Source organism: Callorhinchus milii, unplaced genomic scaffold (assembly GCF_018977255.1).
Source record: "Callorhinchus milii isolate IMCB2004 unplaced genomic scaffold, IMCB_Cmil_1.0 Scaffold7, whole genome shotgun sequence".
In the NCBI taxonomy this organism is placed as follows: Eukaryota; Metazoa; Chordata; class Chondrichthyes; order Chimaeriformes; family Callorhinchidae; genus Callorhinchus; species Callorhinchus milii.
This window is the reverse complement of record NW_024704748.1, coordinates 7,501,891-7,522,935: the sequence shown is the minus strand read 5'-3', so window position 1 is coordinate 7,522,935 and position 21,045 is coordinate 7,501,891. Positions and strand designations below refer to the sequence as shown.

Below are 21,045 nucleotides of genomic sequence, written 5' to 3'. Positions count from 1 at the left end.
AATTTCTGTATGAGGTTTGTTAACTGCACCATCGCATAGCATATTGATTAGAGCACTCGCCTCGCAAACAAGGGGAACTGGGTTAGAATCCCAGGTGGGGCCAAACCTCAGGCAAGTTTCTTTACCCCCCCGCCCCCCAAGCCTCTGTTTACCTAGCAGTAAGCAAGAACCAAGTTGTTTTGGAGGAGGAGTTTTGGAGGAGTTGGAGGATCGCTTTCCGGGGGTAATCGATTTTAAAAAAAGAACTCGGTCACTCAATCCATGACTGGGACACTGCGGTGTGCAATTGGCTGCCGCATTTCGCCCACAAAATGTACAGTTCATTCGCTTTACGGTATATTCTGTGAAGTTCCTTGAGATGATGAGAAGCTATATCAAATGCAAGGATGATGATGATTATTATTCAGGTCCACAGTGAAGGAAACTCAAAAGGACAGCGAGTAGGAGGATCGCAGTGTTATGTGGAGGACCCAGCGTGACGAGACATCTACGGTAGCCGTTGCTCAAGTGAGCAGCTGCCTTCAGGGTATGTTCTCTTATTCAATGGCAGCTAAATCTTAACACTTGACAATCAGGGTGGAGAGGGGCCAAGTGACTGCTCCTGTGTACGCCTTGACCATAAGTGTTCAAAAAACATTTGGCAACGGGAAGGGGGATATGGTGGTGTTGGCCAGGGTCGGGGGGCGATGTAGGTACTGCCTAATCCTGTCCTCCCTGGGACATCCTCCCGACGTGATAGGCGCTATACAAATGTAATGTTGTTGTTGTCCTTGCCTGATACCATGCACCTCCCATCATTTGACGTCTCAGCTGAAGGAAGAGGTTTTTGATTGTTGTTAACATGAACGACTTTGCTCACGGCATTTCTGATGTAACTGTCCGTGATGGACCTTGCACGGCTATTGAGCGCCCTGCCTGCTGATCGGGCTGTTCCAACAACAGCTTGCACTTATATAGCGCCCTCCTTGCAGGGTAGCGTCTCAGAACGCCTAACATTGGTGGAGCCTGACTCTGAGACGGTGGAGGGGTGAGGGGTGATGACCGTAAGTACGATTGAAAAGGAAGATTTTCAGGTGGGACTTCAGAAAGGGGAGAGGGGGATTAGGTGGAGGGATTGAGGGAGAGTGTCCCAGGGGTGGGGCATAGTAGCTGAATGCGCAACCTCCAGTGGTGGGCGGAGGATGCGAGGAACGAGCAGGAGGCCGGTGCCAGTCGAGCAGAGGCCCCGGGTGGTGGATTGGGGAATGAGGAGGTTGGAGAGGTAGGGAGGTCCCAGAGAGTGAAGGGATTTGAACACAAGTGTGAGGATCATGAAGATGTTCTGTTCGGTGATGGGGAGCCAGTGGAGCCTGGGCCAGAACTGGTGAGTTGGGGGTACGGAGTTTGGTCCGGGTAAGTATGCGGGCAGCAGAGGTCTGAATGAGCTGGATCTTTTGAACAGTGGAGCTGGGGAGACTGATGAGGCGTGTGTTTTGAGTAATCCAGTTGGGAGGTGACAAACCCATACTCTCCTCACCTCTCCCCTGAACCCCACCATTACCTCCCTCTGCTCCAGCCTGGGCATCCTCCACCAGGGCAGGCCCATCATGGCTTCCAGCATTGGTTGTCTCCCATCGCTCGTTCACTCCGCACCAACCACTTCTGAAAGGCAAAACCCTCTCGACTCTTCCCCCCTCTCCTCAAACTCCACGGTCATCTCATCCCCCACAACCCCAAATCATCCCTGTACTACTCTCTCCATCTCCCCCCACGCCACTCCACCACCCCCTCCCCCCCTCCCCCACACCAGCAAACCTTTCCACATTTCCTTCCAAAGTGTCCGCTTACTCTAATAAAGCCCTTACTATCCACGACCTCTTCCTGGATGAGCACATTGTGGAATCCAGTGGTTAGAGCACTCATCCCGCAAGCGAGAAGACCTGGTTTCAATTCCCAGCAAGGCGAAATGTTGGACAAGTTTCCTCACTCCACACACGCATGTCTCTGTTTACCTAGCAGTAAGTAGCAACCCGGTTGTTAGTCGATTGGCAGATTGTTTTTCCAGGGATGGCAATTCCTTCAAAAAATAAATAAATTGATCACTTCAAACCACGACTTTGTGGGACACTGCTGTGCGCAATTGGCTGCCACCTTTTGCAAAATATAGTCAATTCATTTTACTGTGTATTCTGTGAAGTGCTTTGAGACATCTCGAAGACGTGATGAGGCGCGATATCAAATGCAAGGATTATTATTACCAACATCATGGTTATTGTTAGGTTGGTAACTCACTGAAACATAACAGCTTTCACTAACCTTGAATAATACGTCAATAAAACACTCATCGTTTTCGCGAACAAATTAAAACATTCTTTTTTAAAAAAGCTTGTTTTAGTATGGAATGAGGTTGACAAGAATCCAATCCATTTGTAACAAAGATTTGTTCCCGACACGTATTAAGTTATCAAAATAACATTTTTCCAACCCAATTCTTCAGGTATATATTTCGTGTCATCAATTGCTGAAAATTAACTCACGTTTAAGATGTCTTGAACATAGGAACAGGAGAAGGCCATTCAATCCCTCGTGCCTTTTCTACCGAATGAGTTCCGAGTCCCTGATGTGTGCGTGTGCTTTGCTTTACTCAAACATTTCAAAAATGTCCCCCTTCCGATACAATGAAATATTACAGAATATTTTCACTGACATAACAATTAAACAACGCGTGTAGGACTTTTTTTTGCTTATACAAGCTTGATAATATTGTCACAATTGTTTCGCCATCAAATTGTTGTGAATTTTAACCACTAATAACAATAATCCTGCAGCTCAGTGGTTAGAGCCCTTGACTCGCAAGCGAGAGGACGTGGGTTTGATTCCCGGGCCGGTCACACACACACATACGTCAGGAACTCTGAACTCGTATAGTCTAAACTAAACCACTGGGGGGGGGAGAGAGGGAAAGCGCGCCGCTCCCTGTCCAAGACGCCAACCTACGGATAAACCTCCCTCCCTCCTTCCCTCCCTCCCTGTTGTGCCCTGTTCAGGGCGGACGTTAAAAGATCTCCCGCAGCTCTGTCGGGGAAAAAAGAAGGGAGTTTGTCTCTCTCCCATTGTCCTGGCTGACCAATCACCCAGATAAAATCGTTCGCTCGTTTCACGGCCATTTTGAAACACGCAGTCACTACACTTCACGGTAGCTCAGGGGTTAGAGCACTCACCTCGCAAGCGAGAGGACCTGGATTCGATTCCCGGCCAGGGCGAAACATCGGGCAAGTTTTCTTAGTCCACATATTGACACGCCTCTGTTTATCAAGCAGTAAGTAGGAACCCGGTTGTTAGTCGATTGTTTTGAGTTTACTTTCTCAATCCCATTTAAAATCTTAAACATAATCTTAAATCTTAAAATCTTAATAAGGAGTCCTGTACAACAACAAGATTACATTTGCATAGCGCCTTTCACATCGGGAGGACGTCCCAAGGCGCTGGACAGAGTACAGCATTTCAGCATTGTAGCTCAGTGGTTAGAGCACTCACCTTGCAAGCGAGAGATCTGGGTTCGATTCCCGGCAGGGTGAAATCCTGGGCAAGTTTCCTTACTCCACACCCCTGATAATAATCCCTTATGAAAAAAACAATAATAATTGGTCACTTCAATCCACGACTGTTTGTGGGACGCCACTGTGCGCAATTGGCTGCCGCGTTTCACCAACAAGACAAACGGTCACTACATTTTACAGTATATGCTATGAAGAGCTTTGAGACGTCTCAAAGACGTGATAAGGCGCTGTATCAAATGCAAGGATTATTATTATAGGATAAAAATAAACAGGACTTGCCCCATTGTGTTTGAAGGCGGGCAGGGAGATCAAAAGTGTTTTGTGGGTGGGCGGGCGGACAAGGGGAATATTTATATAGAGAGAATTGGTCATTGATAACCTTCCACTCAAACGGTATTTCATTGTGTCTGTGTGTGTGTGCGCGTGGGAGGTGTGTGTGCAAGGAAAGTCACAGGAAAACAGCTTACAGGGGCGGGGAACAGAGTGTTGACAGGGTAAATCACGTCACTTTTTTTCCTAGTATAAATAATTACTGTCGCTCGCAGAAACCTTCACTCGGTCGCTGCCTGGCGTTTGTCGCAGGAAACCTCGCAGTTTCTGAAATAAACGTGGTGAGTAACATCTGCCTCACACACCTGACTCTGTGGTGTAGTCCTGTAGCTCAGTGGTTAGAGCTCTCGCTTCGCAAGAGAGAGGACCTGGGTTCGATTCCCAGGCGGGTCAGGTCAGGACGAAACGTTGGGAGGGTTTCCTTACTCCACACACACACACACGTCTCTGTTTACCCAGCAATAAGTTGGAACCTGCGTGTTAGTTCGATTGGTGCATCGCTTTTCCGGTGGTAATAATCATTTGAAAAAAACAAATCAAAAAACAATAATTTGGTCACTCGGTCTACGATTGTTTGTGGGACGTTGCTGTGCGCATTTGGCTGCCGCTTTTCGCCAATACACAGTCACTAGGCTTTACAATGCATCCTGTGAAGCGCTTTGAGATGTCTGGAAGACATGATAAGGCACCATATCAAATGCAAGGATTATTATTATTGTGTTATTTACATAGTTGCGCACACTCACCCATGCACAAGCTTGGAGCCTTTCACGGTGGGAAGGAGAGAGAGGGAGGGAGAAAGAGAGAGAGAGAAAGAAAGAAAGATGGAAGGAGGGAGCATTTTACGGCATATGCTGTGAAGCACTTTGAGGCGTCTCGAAGACGCGATGAGGCAGTATATCGAATGCAAGGATTATTATTAATATTGTTGTCAGAGACGCTGTCCTTCGGATGAGACTTTAAACTTCGCTCACTCCCTCCCCGCATACCCGAAACTGAGAGAGAGAGAGGAATGCGCAATAGATACACAATCCTCACAGAAAAACTGATGGATGAGGCATTTTTTGAGGGTGACGTGAGGATATGTATCAACATAGTTGTGAATAATTTGCTTAATATGTGAATGATTGTCTCATTCGCTTCCTCCCTTCCTCTCTCTCTCCCTCCCCCTCTCCCTCTCTCTTGCTCCCTCTATCTCTAATGACCTTGGCTGCTGTTATTACAATATCTAGCGGAAAATAAAACAGTACAATGTAGTGTCAAAGCGACCTTGAATCTTTTGTCAATTTACAATCTCGATCTTGTACCCTGAGAGAAAACTCTCGCTCACACCCCCACACTCCCCCACCTCCCCACCCCCCCAAGCTGATTCAGCAAAAATATCAGTGATAACAATAATAATAATCCTTGCATTTGACAGAGCACTTTATCACATCTTTGAGACGTCTCAAAGCACCTCACAGGACACACTGTAAAGTGAATTGACTGTATATTTGTGGGTGAAATGCGACAGCCAAATTGCACGCAGCAGTGTCCCACAAACAGTCATGGATTAAGTGACCAAATTATTATTATTTTCGAGGCATTATTATTCCCGAAACAGTGATTTGCCGAACAACTAACAGCCGTTTGTGTTTGTGCGTGAAAACACATTCAAAGAGGAAGGTCTTGAGAAGGATCTTGAACAAGTTGAGGGAGAGAGCGAGGAAGAGTGGAAGGAACAGAGAGAGGGGGGAGAGAGAGAAATGGAAGGGAGAGGAGGAGGGAGAGAATGGGGTTGGGGGGTGGAGGACGGGTGGGGTGGAGAAAGAACTAGAGATGGAGGGAGAGAGAAAGATAGAGAAGGATGGAGGGAGGGAGCATGATAGAGAGAGAGCGGAAGAGAGAGAAAGAGCAACTGAGCGAATGTGAGACAGAGCGAGGCGGAGGGAGGAATTCCCAGAAAGGCGGAAAGTGGCAGATGGGGGAGAGCGAGAGAGAGAGAATTAACATTGGAAAAAAAATATATATTTCTGTGCGCAATTGGCTGCCCCGTTTCACCCACAAAACAAACAGTCACTATACTTTGCAGTGTATCCTGTGAAGCGCTTCGAGTCGTCTCGAAAACATGATGAGGTGCTGTATCAAATGCAAGGATTATTATTATATACTCAGAAGAAATCTAACCATTTTTCCTGTTGTGATTTTTTTTGATTGACTACCTCCCCCCCAGATCACACATGGACTGGGTTTTAATCATCTTGGCTTCAGTGACTGCTGTCCTGAACCTCAGAGCCAAGCGGAGGAAGAAACAAGGTTAGTCATTCCTGTTGCTTAGTGGGTTAGTACGCTCGCCTTGCAAGCGAGAGGACCTGGGTTCAATTCCTAGGCGGGTCAAGGCGAAACCTTGGGCAAGTTTCCTTACTCCATACACACACACATACACACACACACACACACTCCTCTGTTTACCTACCAGTAAGTAGGAATCCGCTTGTTAGTCGATTAGCGGATCCCTTTTCTGCGGGTAATAATTCCTTCAAAATAAATAATACTATTAATAATTTGATCACTTCAATCCACTGTTTGTGGAACCTTGTGCTGTATTGGCTGCTGCGTTTCACCCACAAAACACACAGTCGATTCGCTTTACAGTGTATTCTGTGAAGCGCTTTGAGACGTTTTGAAGATGTGATAAGGCGCTGTATCAAATGCAAGGATTATCATTATCTCCCGCGGTGCTGTTGGGAAAAGAGAAAGGAGTTTCTCTCTCTCTCCCTTCCGGTGTCCTGGCTGACAAACCCCCAGATAAAATCGCTCGCTTGCTTCACGGCTGTTTGCAAAACGCACAGTCACTACACTTCACGGTGAAAAATCCCGCGAAGCGGTTCGAGACGGTTGCTCAGTAATAAGCAGGACACAAAGATAACCTCTCTCTCGTCTTTGCTTGTCTCCAGACACCCTCGGTTCCTGGACACTTTGCGAAACATTCATCCCGTCAAACTGTAAGGGCACAAACACAGAGCCCCAACAGGACAATAAAGTAGGAGAAATCCGCAGAAAGAAAAGGGATCTGGAAGGTAAACAACAACAACAACAATAACTTACATTCACACAGCGCTCTTCACGTGGGATAGAGTCCCGGAGTGCTTGACAGTGGTGGAGTCTGACCCCAAGCCAGGGAGAGAGGGAGGGGTGGGGGAGGTGACCGTAAGCATGATCAAAAAAGTAAGGTCTTTAGGCAGGATTTGAAAGTGAGGAGGGAGGGGGCAAAGGCCGAGAGATTGAGGGAGGGAGTGACCAAGTTGTGGCATGTAGTGGCTGAAGGCACGGCCATCGATGGTGGAGGGGAGGGCATGAGGGACAATAATAATAATCCTTGCATTTGATATAGCGCTTTTCACGTCGGGAGGACGTCCCAAAGCGCTTCACAGAACACACTGTAAAGTGTATTGACTGTATATATTTGTGGGCGAATGCGGCAGCCAATTGCGCACAGCAATGTCCCACAAACAGTCGTAGATTGAAAATGACCAATTTATTATTGTTTTTGGTTTTGGAGGGATTATTATTAGGCGTGTGGAGTAAGGAAACTTGCCCAAGGTTTCGCCCTCTGCCTGGAATTGAACTCAGGTCTCTCACTTGCAAAGCGAGTGCTCTAACCACTGAGCTACAGGACTCCACAAACAGGAGACCGGAGCCAGCTGAGCGGAGGCAGCGGTTGGTGGAGTGGGGAGTAAGCAGGTCGAAGAGATAGGGAGGTGAAATTGATCTGATCGGGAGCCAGTGGAGCCTGGCGAGGACTGGTGCGATGGGTTGTGGAGTTTATGACAGGAATAGCATCATCAAAATCAGCATCATCAGCATTATATAATAACATAATCCTTTCATTTGATATAGCGCCTTATCACGTCTTCGGGACATCCCAAAACGCTTCACGGAATACACTGTAATGTGTAATGACTGTATATTTTGTGGGCGAAACACAGTAGCCAATTGCGCACAGCAGTGTCCCACAAACATTCATGGATTGAGTGACAAAATTATTTTTATTATTTTTTTTAAAAGGGATTTTTAACCCCCGGAAAAGTGATCCGCTAATCGACTAACAAGCGGGTTCCTACTTACTGCTAGGCAAACTGAGGCGTACATGTGTGTGTGTGTGTGTGTGTCGAGTAAGGAAACTTGGCCAACGTTTCGCCCTGTCAAATGTCAGGATTACAATTCATTTTGTTTTTCTCTGCTTTGCAGGAGTGCAAATGGTGAATAGAGGTAATCGTTTCAAAGCAATATATATATCGTTTTCCACGTTTAGTTTCTTCTAAACCTAATGGAGCACAAATAGAATTTGTGTTTGACACACACGCATGGCATTTCATGTTGGGAGGATGTCCCAAAGCATTTAATTATCCTAGTTCGGGTCAAGAGTGTTGGGGGTATGAGGTTGGAAGACAAAGTATGTGTGTGTGTATGTGTGCACAATAGAAACATAGGGACAGAAGGAGGCCATTAAGACCCTTGAGCCTGTTCCACAATTGTATAAGATCACAGTTGCTCTGTACCTCAATAATAAAAACAATAATAATCCTTACATTTGAAATAGCTCCTTATCAAATTTTTGAGATGTCTCAAAGCGCTTCACAGGATGTACTGTAGAGTGGAGTGACTATATATTTTGTGGGCGAAACGCGCAACCAATTGCGCACAGCAACGTCCCACAAACAGTCGTGGATTGAAATGACCAATTTATTATTGATTTTTTGAAGCGATTATTATCCCTGGAAAAGCGATCCGCCAATCGACGTAGCAAGTGGATTCCTACTTACTACTGGGCAAACAGTGTGTGGAGTAAGGAAACTTGCCCATCACGTCTCCCTGCCCGGAAATCAAACCCAGGTCTCTCACTTGCGAGGTGAGTGCTCTAACCACTGAGCTATAGGACTTCACAAATCCCTTTGCCTCGTATCCCTTGATATCCTGACCTAATAAACATCTATCGACCTCATTCTTGAAGACGTGAATGGATCCAGTCATAATCCACAGCCTTTTGCGGGAGGGAAAGAGTTCCAGATTCCCATTAGCCTTTGGGTGAAAAAGTGCCTCCTGATTTCACTCCTAAATGGCCTAGCTCTAATTTTAAGATGATGATTGATTTTATTTTCATTTTAAGATTATTAAGGTAATAAAATATTATTTTATATATTTTTTTCAGCTGTAGCAGCTGTCGTGACGATAGGTATTTATTTATTTATTTATTTATTTATTCCTTGTATGTATATATTTTTTGGTTTGCGTTAAGCTTTTAAGGGCGTGTGTGTGTTCACCCGTGTGTGAATGCATGTGTGTGTGTGTGTGTGTGTGTGCTTGTGAGTGTGCGTTTAAGTGTGTGCATGTATGAGTGTGTGCATGTGTGAGTGAGTGCTTGTGCAGGTGTGTGTGTGTGTGTGTGTCCTCCTGATGTGATAACGGACGGTTTTGAATGAGAGGATTATTATTATTGTTATTATTACAATAAAAAGTTATTGTAAAAGAATATTTTGTTGTCCAAATATCACTGCGCGTTTTAACTCTCATTTTTATTATTAAGTTTACCGCTCGCCCAGAAAATATACAGTCAATTCACTTTACAGTATATCCTATGAATCGCTTTGAGACGTCTCCAAAACTTGATAAGGTGCGATATCAAATGCAAGGATTATTATTATTTGTTTGCAGAAGACGCCTCCACTCTGACCCATGGTTTGTTTTCAACAACCTCGCTCTCGCCTTCAAATTCTTCCGCACGTCCTCTCTCCCTCTCCTCTCCCTCTCTCTCCTTCCTTCTATCCCTCCCTCGCTCGCTCACTCCCTCCTCTCTTGTTTCGTGAATCGCTCTCTGTTTCTCTCCCTTCCATTTGTTTCTCTCTTTCTCTCCTTCCCTCTCTCTCCCTCCCTTCTCTCTCTCTCTCTCTCTCTCTCTCTATCTTGCTCCCTCCCTCCATCTCTCTCCCTCTCTTTTTCTCCATTCCCTTTCTCTCCTTCCTCCCTCTGTTCCTTCCTCTCTCTTTTTCCCCTTTCTTTCCCTCTCCCTCCTCTTTCTCCCTCTCTTTCTCGCTCCCTCCCTCCATCTCTCTCTCTTTCTCTCCCACTCTCCTCCTTCCTACCGTGAAAGGCTCTAAGCTTGTGTGTGTGTTTGTCAGTGAGTGTGTGTGTGCGTATAAAAAAATTTGTATTCCATCTAGCTGTAACATTTAATGTTTGTTTCTACTTATATATAATTAACCGGTTGTTTTATAATCTTTTTTTCTCTCTCTCTCTGAAGATGAGATTCCCCTGATCAATCCAGGTAAAATGTCACCCACTTTTCAATCAAACTCATATAGTCTAAACTGATTCTCCAGCGTAGCGCGGGGGGGAGAGATAGAAAGAGAAAGGAGACGCCATCCTTCAGATGAGACGTTAAACCTCACTCCTTCCTCCAGTCTGTGCCCCGTTCAGGGTGGACGTCAAAGATTCTCAGCACCTTGGACATCGTCCCGATGTAAAAGGCGCTTTACAAATGTAATTTTGTTGTCTCTCTCTCTCTCTCCTGGTACCCCGGCCAACAATCCCCCAGATAAAATCGCTAGCTCGCTTCACGGCTGTTTGAAACGCACAGTCACTACACTTCACGGTGAAAAATCCCACAAAGCGCTTTGAGACATGCTCCCTCCCTCCTGACTTGATAGGGTGCCGTGTCAAACACGAGGATTATTATTGTTGTTGTTATTATTATTGTTGTTGTTATTTTTGTTATTATTGCTGTTTTTATATATTGACATGTGGGTGATCTTTAATTTCATTTAATCTATCGCAGATGAATATTTAGCAACCCTAGGTAATTGTTGATGTTTATTTTGTTGATATTGATGCTAATAATTATAATAATAATGATCCTTGCATTTCGTATAGCCCCAAATGCAAGGATTATTATTATAATTAATAATTATTGATAATAATAATTATTAATCGCAGTATATACTATAAAGTGAATGAACTGTATATTTTGTGGGCGAAACGCAGCAGCCAATTGCACACAGGTATTGATGATGATACACAAAACAACAAAAAAATGACACTTACACAGAGTCTTTCACGTCGAGAGGACATTCCAAGGCACTGGACAGTCAGGGATTTGGACCCGAGGTGGGGGTTCGGATCTGGAGAGGTGGAGGGCAGGGAGTGTAGGGTGTAGGAGGGTGACCGAATATGTTATTGATCAAAGAGGAAGGGCTGGAGATGTGTCTTGACGGAGGGAAGGGGTGAGGCGGAGGGACTGTTGGATGGAGTTCCAGATGGTGGGGGGAAGAGAGGCTGGTGGCCCGCCTGCCAATGGAGGGTGGACAGGTTGGTAGGGGGTTAGCCGGTCACAGAGGTACAAAGTTGATGATGTTGATGATGAAGATAACCTTTCCTTTCAATTGCAGAAAGGCTGAAACAAAAGGAAACGGGTGAGAAAAAAGAGGTCACAGTTTGTTTTTTACACCAATAATAATAATAATTCACTTTACAGTATATTCTGTGAAGCACTTGAGAAGTCTCGAACACATGATAAGGCGCTATATCAAATGCAAGGATTAGAATTATTATTTTCCAGACAGTCTTTCCCTTTTAATATATATATACACGTAAGTCAAGTCACCTGTGAAAAAATATTAATAATAATAATTATTTGGTCACTCAATCCACGACTGTTTGTGGGACACTGCTGTGCAAAATTGGCTACTGCGTTTTGCCCACAAAATATACAGTCACTACACTTTACCGTATATCCTGTGAAGTGTTTTGAGGCATCTTGAAGACGTGATAAGGCGCTATATCAAATGCAAGGATTATTATTGTCATTATTAATTATTGTGTTGAACTTTTGTTTTATCGTTTGAACGGGAATCAATATTGAACTGAAAATTATAATGATTTTGCAGAATTCCAGGAATATCGTGAAAATGCGGGTGAGAGAGTGTGATTGTGTGTCTCTTTCCTTTATATAAAAAAAAGCTACCAATTATCTCCATTATCCCCCCCCCCACGCGCCCCCACCACACACACACACAGACTGTAAAACGATTTGAGAAGTGAAAGATATTGTGCGTCAATCTGTGTTGCAATGCAATTTACATTTGTGATAAGATTAATTGCATTCGATATAGCGCCTTATCGCGTTGTTGAGACATCTCAAAGCGCTTCACGGAATATACTGCAACGTGCAGTGACTGTGTGTTTTGTGGACGAACCGAGGCAGTCAATTTGTGCACAGCAGCGTCCCACAAACATTCATCAAGTGAGGGAGTGAGTGAAAGAGAGAAATTCCCTTCTCTTTTCCCGACATTCGCCCTGAACAGGGCACAGACAGAGAGGGAGGAAGTGAGTGAGGTTTAACGTCTCATGTGAAGGAAGGCGTCTCCGATAATGGGGTTCTCTCTCTCTCTCCCCTTCCCCCCCACCCCAGCTCTGCGATGTAGCGTCACCTTAGACTAATATGAGTTTGATTGAAACGTTGAATTATTTTACAGAGAGAGAATTGCTTAACAAAGATAGAGGTAAAGTGATTTCCTGTAGTTTATTTTAAATAAAATACACATACGTACGTACATACATACATACATACATACCTACCTACGTACCTACATACATACATACATACAGTAATAAAAAATAATGCTGATAATAATGTGGTCAATTAAATCGACGACTGTTTGTGGGACGTTGCTGTGCGCAATTGGCTGCCGCGTTTTGCCCATAAAATATACAGTCACTTCCCTTTACAGTATGTTCTGTGAATCACTTTGAGACGTCTCAAAGACGTGATAAGGCGCTATATCAAATGCAAGGATTCCAGAGAGCGAGGGAGAGAAAATCCCTTCTCTGTTCCCAACAATGATGCAGGAGATCTTTAACATCCACCCTGAACAGGGCACAAACGGGGAGGGAGTGAGTGAGGTTTTAACGTCTCATCTGAAGGACCTAATTTTTATTGCCTTTATAATAATTATTATTACGTTTGATTTCTTTCTGTTCAGAGATCCTCTCACTCATTAAAAAACACGAGGAAACAGGTCAGAGCAATTAAGGGGACAAATGAGCATCTTAATGATTCATTCATTTGGGAAAAAAACAATCCTCAATAAATTTATTTAATTGTGGTTCGAATCAGAATTGTTTACAATCGATTTCATTTTCAATTTTATTTTACAGAATATTGGAGAAAAAGTGCAGGTAAATAATTCTTTGAAAGTGTTGATATAGTTTGTTGATGATATTAATAATCCTTGCATTTGATGCAGTGCCTTATAATAATAATAATAATTCTTGCATTTGATATAGCGCTTCACAGAATATACTGCAAAGTGAATTGACTGTATATTTGTGGGCGAAATGCGGCAGCATTTGCACTCAGCAGTGTCCCACAAACAGTCGTCGATTGAAGTGACCAATTTATTATTGTTTTTTTTCTTGAGGGATTATTATTAGGTGTGTGGAGTAAGGAAACTTACCCAAGGTTTTGCCTGCCGGGAATCAAACCCAGGTCTCTCGCTTGCAATTCGAGTGCTCTAACCACTGAGCTACAGGACTCTACGATGATGTTTTTGTTAATTGTAAGCGTGTATATCCCAATTAACTAATTTCAGAATACCTGTAATGTGGTTTATTTTTTGTTTTAGAAAGCGATTCAACAATAGAAAGTTTGGGTGAGAGTATAACTGTTCATTGACAAAACACACAGTCACTACACTTCATGGTGAAAATCCCGCAAAGCGCTTTGAGATGTCCTCCCTCCCTCCTGACGTGATAAGGTGCCGTGACGAACGCATGTGTTATTGTTGTTTTAGTTATAATAAATGTCATTATGATTATAATATTTATTATGTGGAGTCCTGTAGCTCAGTGGTTAGAGCACTCGCTTTGCAAGTGAGAGACCTGAGTTCAATTCCAGGCGAAACCTTGGGCAAGTTTCCTTACTCCACACAGAGCCTAATAATAATCCCTCCAAAACCAAAAACAATAATAAATTGGTCATTTTCAATCCATGACTGTTTGTGGGACATTGCTGTGCGCAATTGGCTGCCGCGTTCGCCCACAAATATGCAGTCAATTCACTTTACAGTGTGTTCTGTGAAGCACTTTGGGATGTCCTCCCGACGTGAAAAGTGCTATATCAAATGCAAGGATTATTATTATATATATTGGTTCAGCCCACAAAATATACAGTCAATTCACCTTATAGTATATACTGTGAAGTGCTTTGAGACATACCTCAAACATAGGTCGCTTTTCCGGGGGTAATCATCCCTTCAAAATAAATAAAAATAATAATAATAATTTGGTCACTCAATCCACGACATTGCTGTGCCCATTTGGCTGCTGCATTTCGCCCACAAAATATAAAGTCAATTCACTTTACAGTGTATCCTGTGAAGCGCTTTGAGATGTCTCGAAGCCATAAGGTGCTATATCACATGCAAGGATTATTATTATTATTTATTATATTATTATTTATTATTTCTCAGGTGATAGAATGAGTAAGAAATATCTGCAGGGAGATGGCTTGTATTCTCTCTGTGTTTAATTTTTTTCATTGTTTTACTCTTTGGCAAATCTGCCTATCTGCTTTTTCACTGCTCTCTGTATCTCCCTTCCTCCCTCGCCCGCCACTCACTCCTTCTCTTGCTCCCTCACCTTGTTGAAAGTCAATCTCCAGATCCATGGAGTCCTGCAGCTTCGCAAGCGAGAGGACTTGGGTTCGATTCCCAGGCGGATCAGGGCGAACCGTTGGGCAAGTTTCCTTACACCACACACACGCCTGTTTACCTAGCAGTAAGTAGGAATCCAGTTGTTAGTCGATTGGTGGGTCGCTTTTCTGGGGGTAATAATTCCTCCAAAAAAAAAGAATTTGGTCACTCAATCCAAGGCTGTTTGTGGGACACTGCTGTGTACAATTGGCAGCTGCATTTCACCCACAAAATATACTATCACTCCACTATGCAGTGTATCCTGTGAAGTGCTTTGAGATGTCTCGAAAACGTGATAAGATGCTATATCAAATGCAAGGATTATTATTATCATACTCCAATTTCCCTATTCTCTTCTATTCCCCGCTCCCGCTTGTGAATAGCTATCCTGCGTGAAGGGCGCTATTTAACTGCAAGTTGTTGTGGTTGTTGAAGGTCTCTCTGCCCACACCCTCTGGAACTCCAGCCCACGGTCCCTCCGCTTTTCTCCCTCCCTCCCTTGCCGCCTTCAAGACCATCCTCTTCGACTAACCGCACCTTTTATTACCTTCCTACCCCCTACCCTCCCCAAACCCCCACCCCTCCTGATCCCAACCACCAGCTCGAATCCCTGACTGTCCAGCGCCATGAGACGTCCTCCTGATGTGAAAGATGCCGTGTAAATATTATTTGTTGTTGTGGTTGTTGTGTTCCCTATTGGAGTAATTAATTGATTCTCTGTGTAATTCCAGATTTATTTTCCTGTGATACAGTTTGGGTTGGTGAGTATTATATTATGACATAAATAATAATAGTATTATTATTGATAATAATAATACAGAATAAATAATAATGAGATCCATGTTTAGATATTTGACTTTTGTGCCTTTTTTGAGACGTGACTTGAAAAAGGGGAGGGAGAGATGATGATAATAATAATAATAATAATTGCATTTGATATACAAATCATGTCTTATCATGTCTTCGATACGTCTCAAAGAGCTTCACTATAAAGTGTAGTCACTGTATATCTTGTGGGCGAAACACTGAGGCCAATTGCTCACAGCAGTGTCCCACAGACAGTCGTGGATTGAGTGACCAAATTATTATTTTTCCGGTTTGTTCTTTCGAAGAAATTATTACCCTGGGAAACGTGATCTGCCAATCGACTAACAACCGGGTTCCTATTTACTGCTAGATAAGCAGAGGTGTGTGTGCGTGTGGAGTAAGGAAACCTGGCCAATGTTTTGCCCTGACCGGGAATCAAACCCATGTCCTGTGACTTGCGAGACAAGTGCACTAACCAGCTACAGGATTCCACAAGATGTAGGGAGGGACGGAGGGAGTGTGGGAGAAATAGATGGAGGGAGCGAGTGAGTAAATGAGTGAGGGAAGGAGGGAATGTGGGAGAAATATGGAGGGAGGGAGGGAGGGAGCAGAAACAAATTAAATGTTATTCCTAAATTTTTTTTTAATAAATGGAATAAATTATTTACCGTTATTGAATGATACCATTCTTTATAGAATATTAATCATTAAATAATTATCGTTGATAAATAATCAAAGAAACTATTTGACAATTCACGCAAAAAAAATCAAATGAATTATTTTATTTTTAATTGGGAATCTACTCTCTTTCTCTCATTCAATAGATCTGGAAAACGCGCGCCGAGATTATCACAAATTGGGTGAGGCAGATTTTTTGATATTGATGATGATGTTGATGATAATAATAATAATAATAATATTAATCCTTGCATTTGATACAGTGCCTTATCACGTCTTTGAGGCGTCTCAAAGAGCTTCACAGTAAAGTGTAGTGATTGTATATTTGTGGGTGAAATGCGCACAGCAGTGTCCCACAAACATGCTACTGAAATCCCATTACTCGTGGAGTACTGTAGCTCAGTGGATAGAGCACTCGCCTTGAAAGCGAGAGGACCTGGGTTTGATTCCTGAGCCCACAAAACATGCAGGCAGTTCACTTTACAGTATATTCTGTGAAATGCTTTGAGACGTCTCGAAGACGAGATAAGGCGCTGTATCAAATGCAAGGATTATTATAATTGATGTTGATGATGATGTATTTCTAAAAACAATTCAAAATTTTGACGGTTTCTCTTCTGATGGCTGATAGAGATGTGTGTTTGATTTAATTAGGAATCAATTCATTATTGTTGCAATGGAATTAATACATGACCTTAACACTTTAGAAAAACTCTTTGCTAAGAAGAACAAAGGTAAAATCTTCTCAATTTCGTTTTTTGGGGGGTTTCTCAAACCCAATTAATGTTTTCTTTGTGGATTTATTATAATAATAAATAATAATAATAATCCTTGCATTTGATATAGGGCCTTATCATGTCTTCTATACATCTCAAAGCGCTTCACGGAATATATTGTAAAGTGAATTGACTGTATATTTTGTGGGTGAAACGCGGCAGCCAATTGCGCACAGCAGTGTCCCACAAACAGTCTTGGATTGAGTGACCAAATTATTATTAATTAATTTTTTTGAAGGCTTATTGTCCCCAGTAAATTGATCCGCCAATTGACTAACAACCAAGTTCCTACTTACTGCTAGGTAAACAGAGGGATGTGTGCGTGTGGAGTAAGGAAACTTGCCCACTGTTTTACCCTGACCCGCCCGGGAATCAAACCCAGGTCCTCTCGCTTGCGAGGCGAGGTTCTCACCACTGAGCTACAGGACTTCTCTTCCTTAATGAGTAAATAAGAGAGTAATATCTTGTTCAAATTTGAACTTAACCACACAGAATTCCAAGAAATTGAGGCTGATGTTGGTGAGTTTTTTTCTTGTTTCTGATCAATATCGGGCAATCCTCCAGATAAAATCGCTCGCTCTCGAAACACTAGTCACTACGCTTCACGGTGAAAAATTCTGCGAAGTGCTTTGAGACGTCACCGCTCCCTCCCGACGTCATAAGGTGCAGTGTTGAATATTATTATTATTAAATATCTCCTAAAAATAACCTTTTATGTGATACTAAACGCACTTTCTGTCTCTCTGTGTGTCTCCCTCTCTTTTTCTCTCTCTCACTCTCTCTCTTTCTGTCTTTTTCCTTCTTTCTTTCTCTTTGTCTCTGTTTTTCTTTCCATCTCTCTCTCTATCTTTCTTTCTCTCTATTTCTTAACCTCCTCACAGCTGCAGAACGGAGAAAACTAATTCAAGGTGACATATATTCTATTCTCGCAAACTATTCAGAAATTAACGGGATAATTAATTCTTTTGACAATAGTCTAAACTGATGCTACAGCGTAGTGCTGTGGAGGGAGAGAGAGCCCCACGTTGTCGGAGATGCCTTCCTTCGGATGAGACATTAAACCTGATGAGTTGAGAAGTCCTGCAGCTCAGTGTTTAGAGCACTCGCCTCACACTCGAGAGGACCTGTGTTCGATTTCCGGGCGGGTCATGGCAAAATGTTGGACAAGTTTCCTTACTTGACACACGCACGCACACCTCTGTTTACCCAGCGGTAAGTAGGAACCTGGTTGTTAGTCGATTGCTGCGTTTCGCCCACAAAATATACAATATACAATAAAATATACACTTTACAGTGTATCCTATGAAGCGCTTTGAGACGTCTACAAGACGTGATAAGGCGCTATATCAAATGCAAGGATCATTATATGTTATATATGTTATATATAAGCTTCAATTCCTTTCCTTCTCATTGGAGAAGGTGAAAGTAATTTTTTTTTAATGTATTTTATTTTTCATTTCCCTTTCGCAGCTTTTGAAACCATTTTGACTATCCCAAAAGATACCGGTGAGAGAGAAAGGCGTTCATCTCTCACTTGCGACTTCTGTGTGAGCGTGTGTCTGCGTCTGTGTGTATGTGTGTATGACTGTGCGGCTAATGTGTGCGTGTATGTCAGTGTGTGTGTGTATGTGTATACGCCAAATACAAAGAGGTCCTAGACTTCTTTGCCTCAAAGATTGAAAACATCCGCTTGGCTGAATCGTCCACCCACCCCACGTCACCTTCCACCCCACCCAGCCCATCCATACCACCTTCTCCCTCTGCCACAGCTCCTGCCACTCTCCCCTCCTCAAAATCCTTTGCCCCCATTTCTCCCTCCTCTCTCTCAACCACAATCACCTGGATGAAATTCACTACCTGCTGCCTCGAACCCCCTCCCCACCCAGCTGCTGGTCACTCAACTCCTCTTTCTCTCCCCCCTACTGGCCGATACGGTCAACCAGTCTCTCTCCTCAGGCTCTGTTCCACTCCCCCTGAAAACTGCTGTCATCACACCCTTCCTCAAAAAACCCACCCTCAATCCCTCTAATCTCTCACACTACTGTCCCATCTCCAACCTACCCTTCCTTGCCAAAGCCCTGGAACTTTGGTCGCACCTCTCCCTCTGCTCCCTCCTCGAGCCACTGCAGTCTGGTTTTCGCTCTGACTGCCCACAGCACAGAGACAGCGCTTGTCAAAGTCACAAATGACATTCTCTCAATCTGTGACCAGGGCTCCCTTTGCCTCCTCGTCCTCCTGGATCTCTCTGCCGGGTTTGACACAGTCGACCACGCCATCCTCCTCCGTCGGTTCTCCTCCCTCAAGCCACCTTGGTAGGACTGCACTCGCGTGGTTCTAGTCCTACTTAACCAACCGCCTCCATTTCATCTCAGCAAATGGTTTCTCCTCCTGCCCCCATCCGGTCACCTGCAGGGTACCTCAGTGCTCCATCCTTGGTCCTCTTCTTTTCCTTAGCTATATGCTCCCTCTGGGCGATGTAATCCGTGACTCACATGTGTGGATGACGCACAAATTTACAGCAATCTAGGCATCTGGTTTGACCCCCAGTTGTCCTTGCTCCCCACATCCGGTCCCTGACCAGCACCGCCTTCTTCCACCTCCGCCGCGTTGTCCGACTCCGTCCGTACCTTACCCCAAATGCAGCTGAAACCCTCATGCGTCCTGCGTTTGTCACCTCCCGCCTGGATTACTCCAACGCACTCCTCGCCGGTCTCCCCAGCTCCACCATTCACAAGGTCCAGCTCATTCAAAACTCTGCCGCCCACGTACTGACCCGAACCAAACTCCGTACCCACATCTCACCAGTTCTGGCCCAAGCTCCACTGGCTCCCCATCACCGAACAAATCGACTTCAAGACCCTCATACTCGTGTTCAAATCCCTTCACTCTCTGGCACCTCCCTACCTCTCCGACCTCCACATTCCCCAATCCAACCCTAACCCTCCGCTTGACTGGCACCAGCCTCATTCTCGTCCCTCCCACCCTCCGCCCCACCATTGGAGGTGGCGCTTTCAGCTTCTACGCCCCTAAACACTCTCCCTCAATCCCTCTGCCTTGCCCCCTTTCCCCTTTTTTCAAGTCCAATCTGGAAACCTTCCTCTTCGACTGTGTTTATGGCCACCTCCCCCCCCACCCAACTCAGAGTCAGGCTCCTCCACTGTTAAGCGCTCTGAGACTCTACCCTCATGGAAGGCGATATGTGCCAGTTGTTGTTGTGTGTGTCTGTATGTGTGTGTGCGTCTGTGTGTGCATGTATGTCAGTGTGCGTATGTGTCTGTATACATGTGTATGTGTGTGTCAGACACTGGTCGACCAAATAAAACGAGAGATATTAATGAATACAATTTCCATTCCATTTTAACAGAGAGAAATTTCAAAAAAGTCAACAGTGGTAAATTAAGTTTCTAAATAATATGTTTTTTTCGTGGTTGGCTTGAATGCAGAGTCCCAATATTCAATAATAATAATAATAATCCTTGCATTTGATATAGTGCCTTATCACATTGTTGACATGTCTCAAAGCGCTTCACAGAATATACTGTAAAGTGTAGTGGCTGTATATTTTGTGCGTGAAACGGGGCAGCCAGTTGCTCACAGCAGCGTTCCACAAACAGTCGTGGATTGAGTGACCAATTTAATATTTTTTAAAAAAAACACGACTTTGTTTTCAGATATGCAAGCTGCCCGTTATAAAGCAGGTCAATATAATAATAATAATAATCCTTGCATTCGAAACGGCACCTTATCATGTCGGGAGGGAGAACATCTCAAAGCGCTACGCTAGATTTTCACCGTGAAGTGTAGTGACTGTACATTTTGCGCATAGCGATGTCCCCGCAAAGAGCCGTGAAGCGAGCGAGCGATTTTATCTGGGGCTTTGTCGGCCAGGACACTGGGAAGAGAGAGAAAGAGAGAGTGTGAGAGAGAAAAAGAAACTCCCTTCTCTTTTCTGAATGTGAGTGGAATTAAAATGTACAATTGATTTGAAATGTGTGCTATTTTTCCAGGAATAACTCAACTTGAACAAAAAATTGAAAAAGCGGGTAGGAAAATATGAGCATTAACATCAACATCATCAATTTTGTGATCATCTACATCAACTTGTAGAATCTTGTAGCTCAGTGGTTAGAGTGCTCGCTTCGCAAGCGAAGGGACCTGGGTTCGATTCCTGGGGGGGGAGGGGATCAG

At 43.9% G+C, this 21,045-nt stretch overlaps 1 protein-coding gene across 1 annotated transcript in view; it reads left to right on the top strand.

The window, feature by feature from the left end:
• The first annotated feature begins 4,095 nt into the window (after nt 1-4,095).
• The window catches only part of LOC103182775 (nuclear-pore anchor-like), a 168,099-nt gene continuing 151,149 nt past the window's right edge, over nt 4,096-21,045 (top strand). The window contains exons 1-10 of the mRNA XM_042336810.1: nt 4,096-4,150; nt 6,082-6,164; nt 6,806-6,928; nt 8,100-8,120; nt 9,061-9,084; nt 9,564-9,587; nt 10,150-10,173; nt 11,294-11,317; nt 15,328-15,357; nt 16,228-16,263. Coding sequence (XP_042192744.1) covers nt 6,089-6,164; nt 6,806-6,928; nt 8,100-8,120; nt 9,061-9,084; nt 9,564-9,587; nt 10,150-10,173; nt 11,294-11,317; nt 15,328-15,357; nt 16,228-16,263 — 382 coding nt within the window. The 5' untranslated portion in view covers nt 4,096-4,150; nt 6,082-6,088. The remainder of the gene's footprint in view (nt 4,151-6,081; nt 6,165-6,805; nt 6,929-8,099; nt 8,121-9,060; nt 9,085-9,563; nt 9,588-10,149; nt 10,174-11,293; nt 11,318-15,327; nt 15,358-16,227; nt 16,264-21,045) is intronic.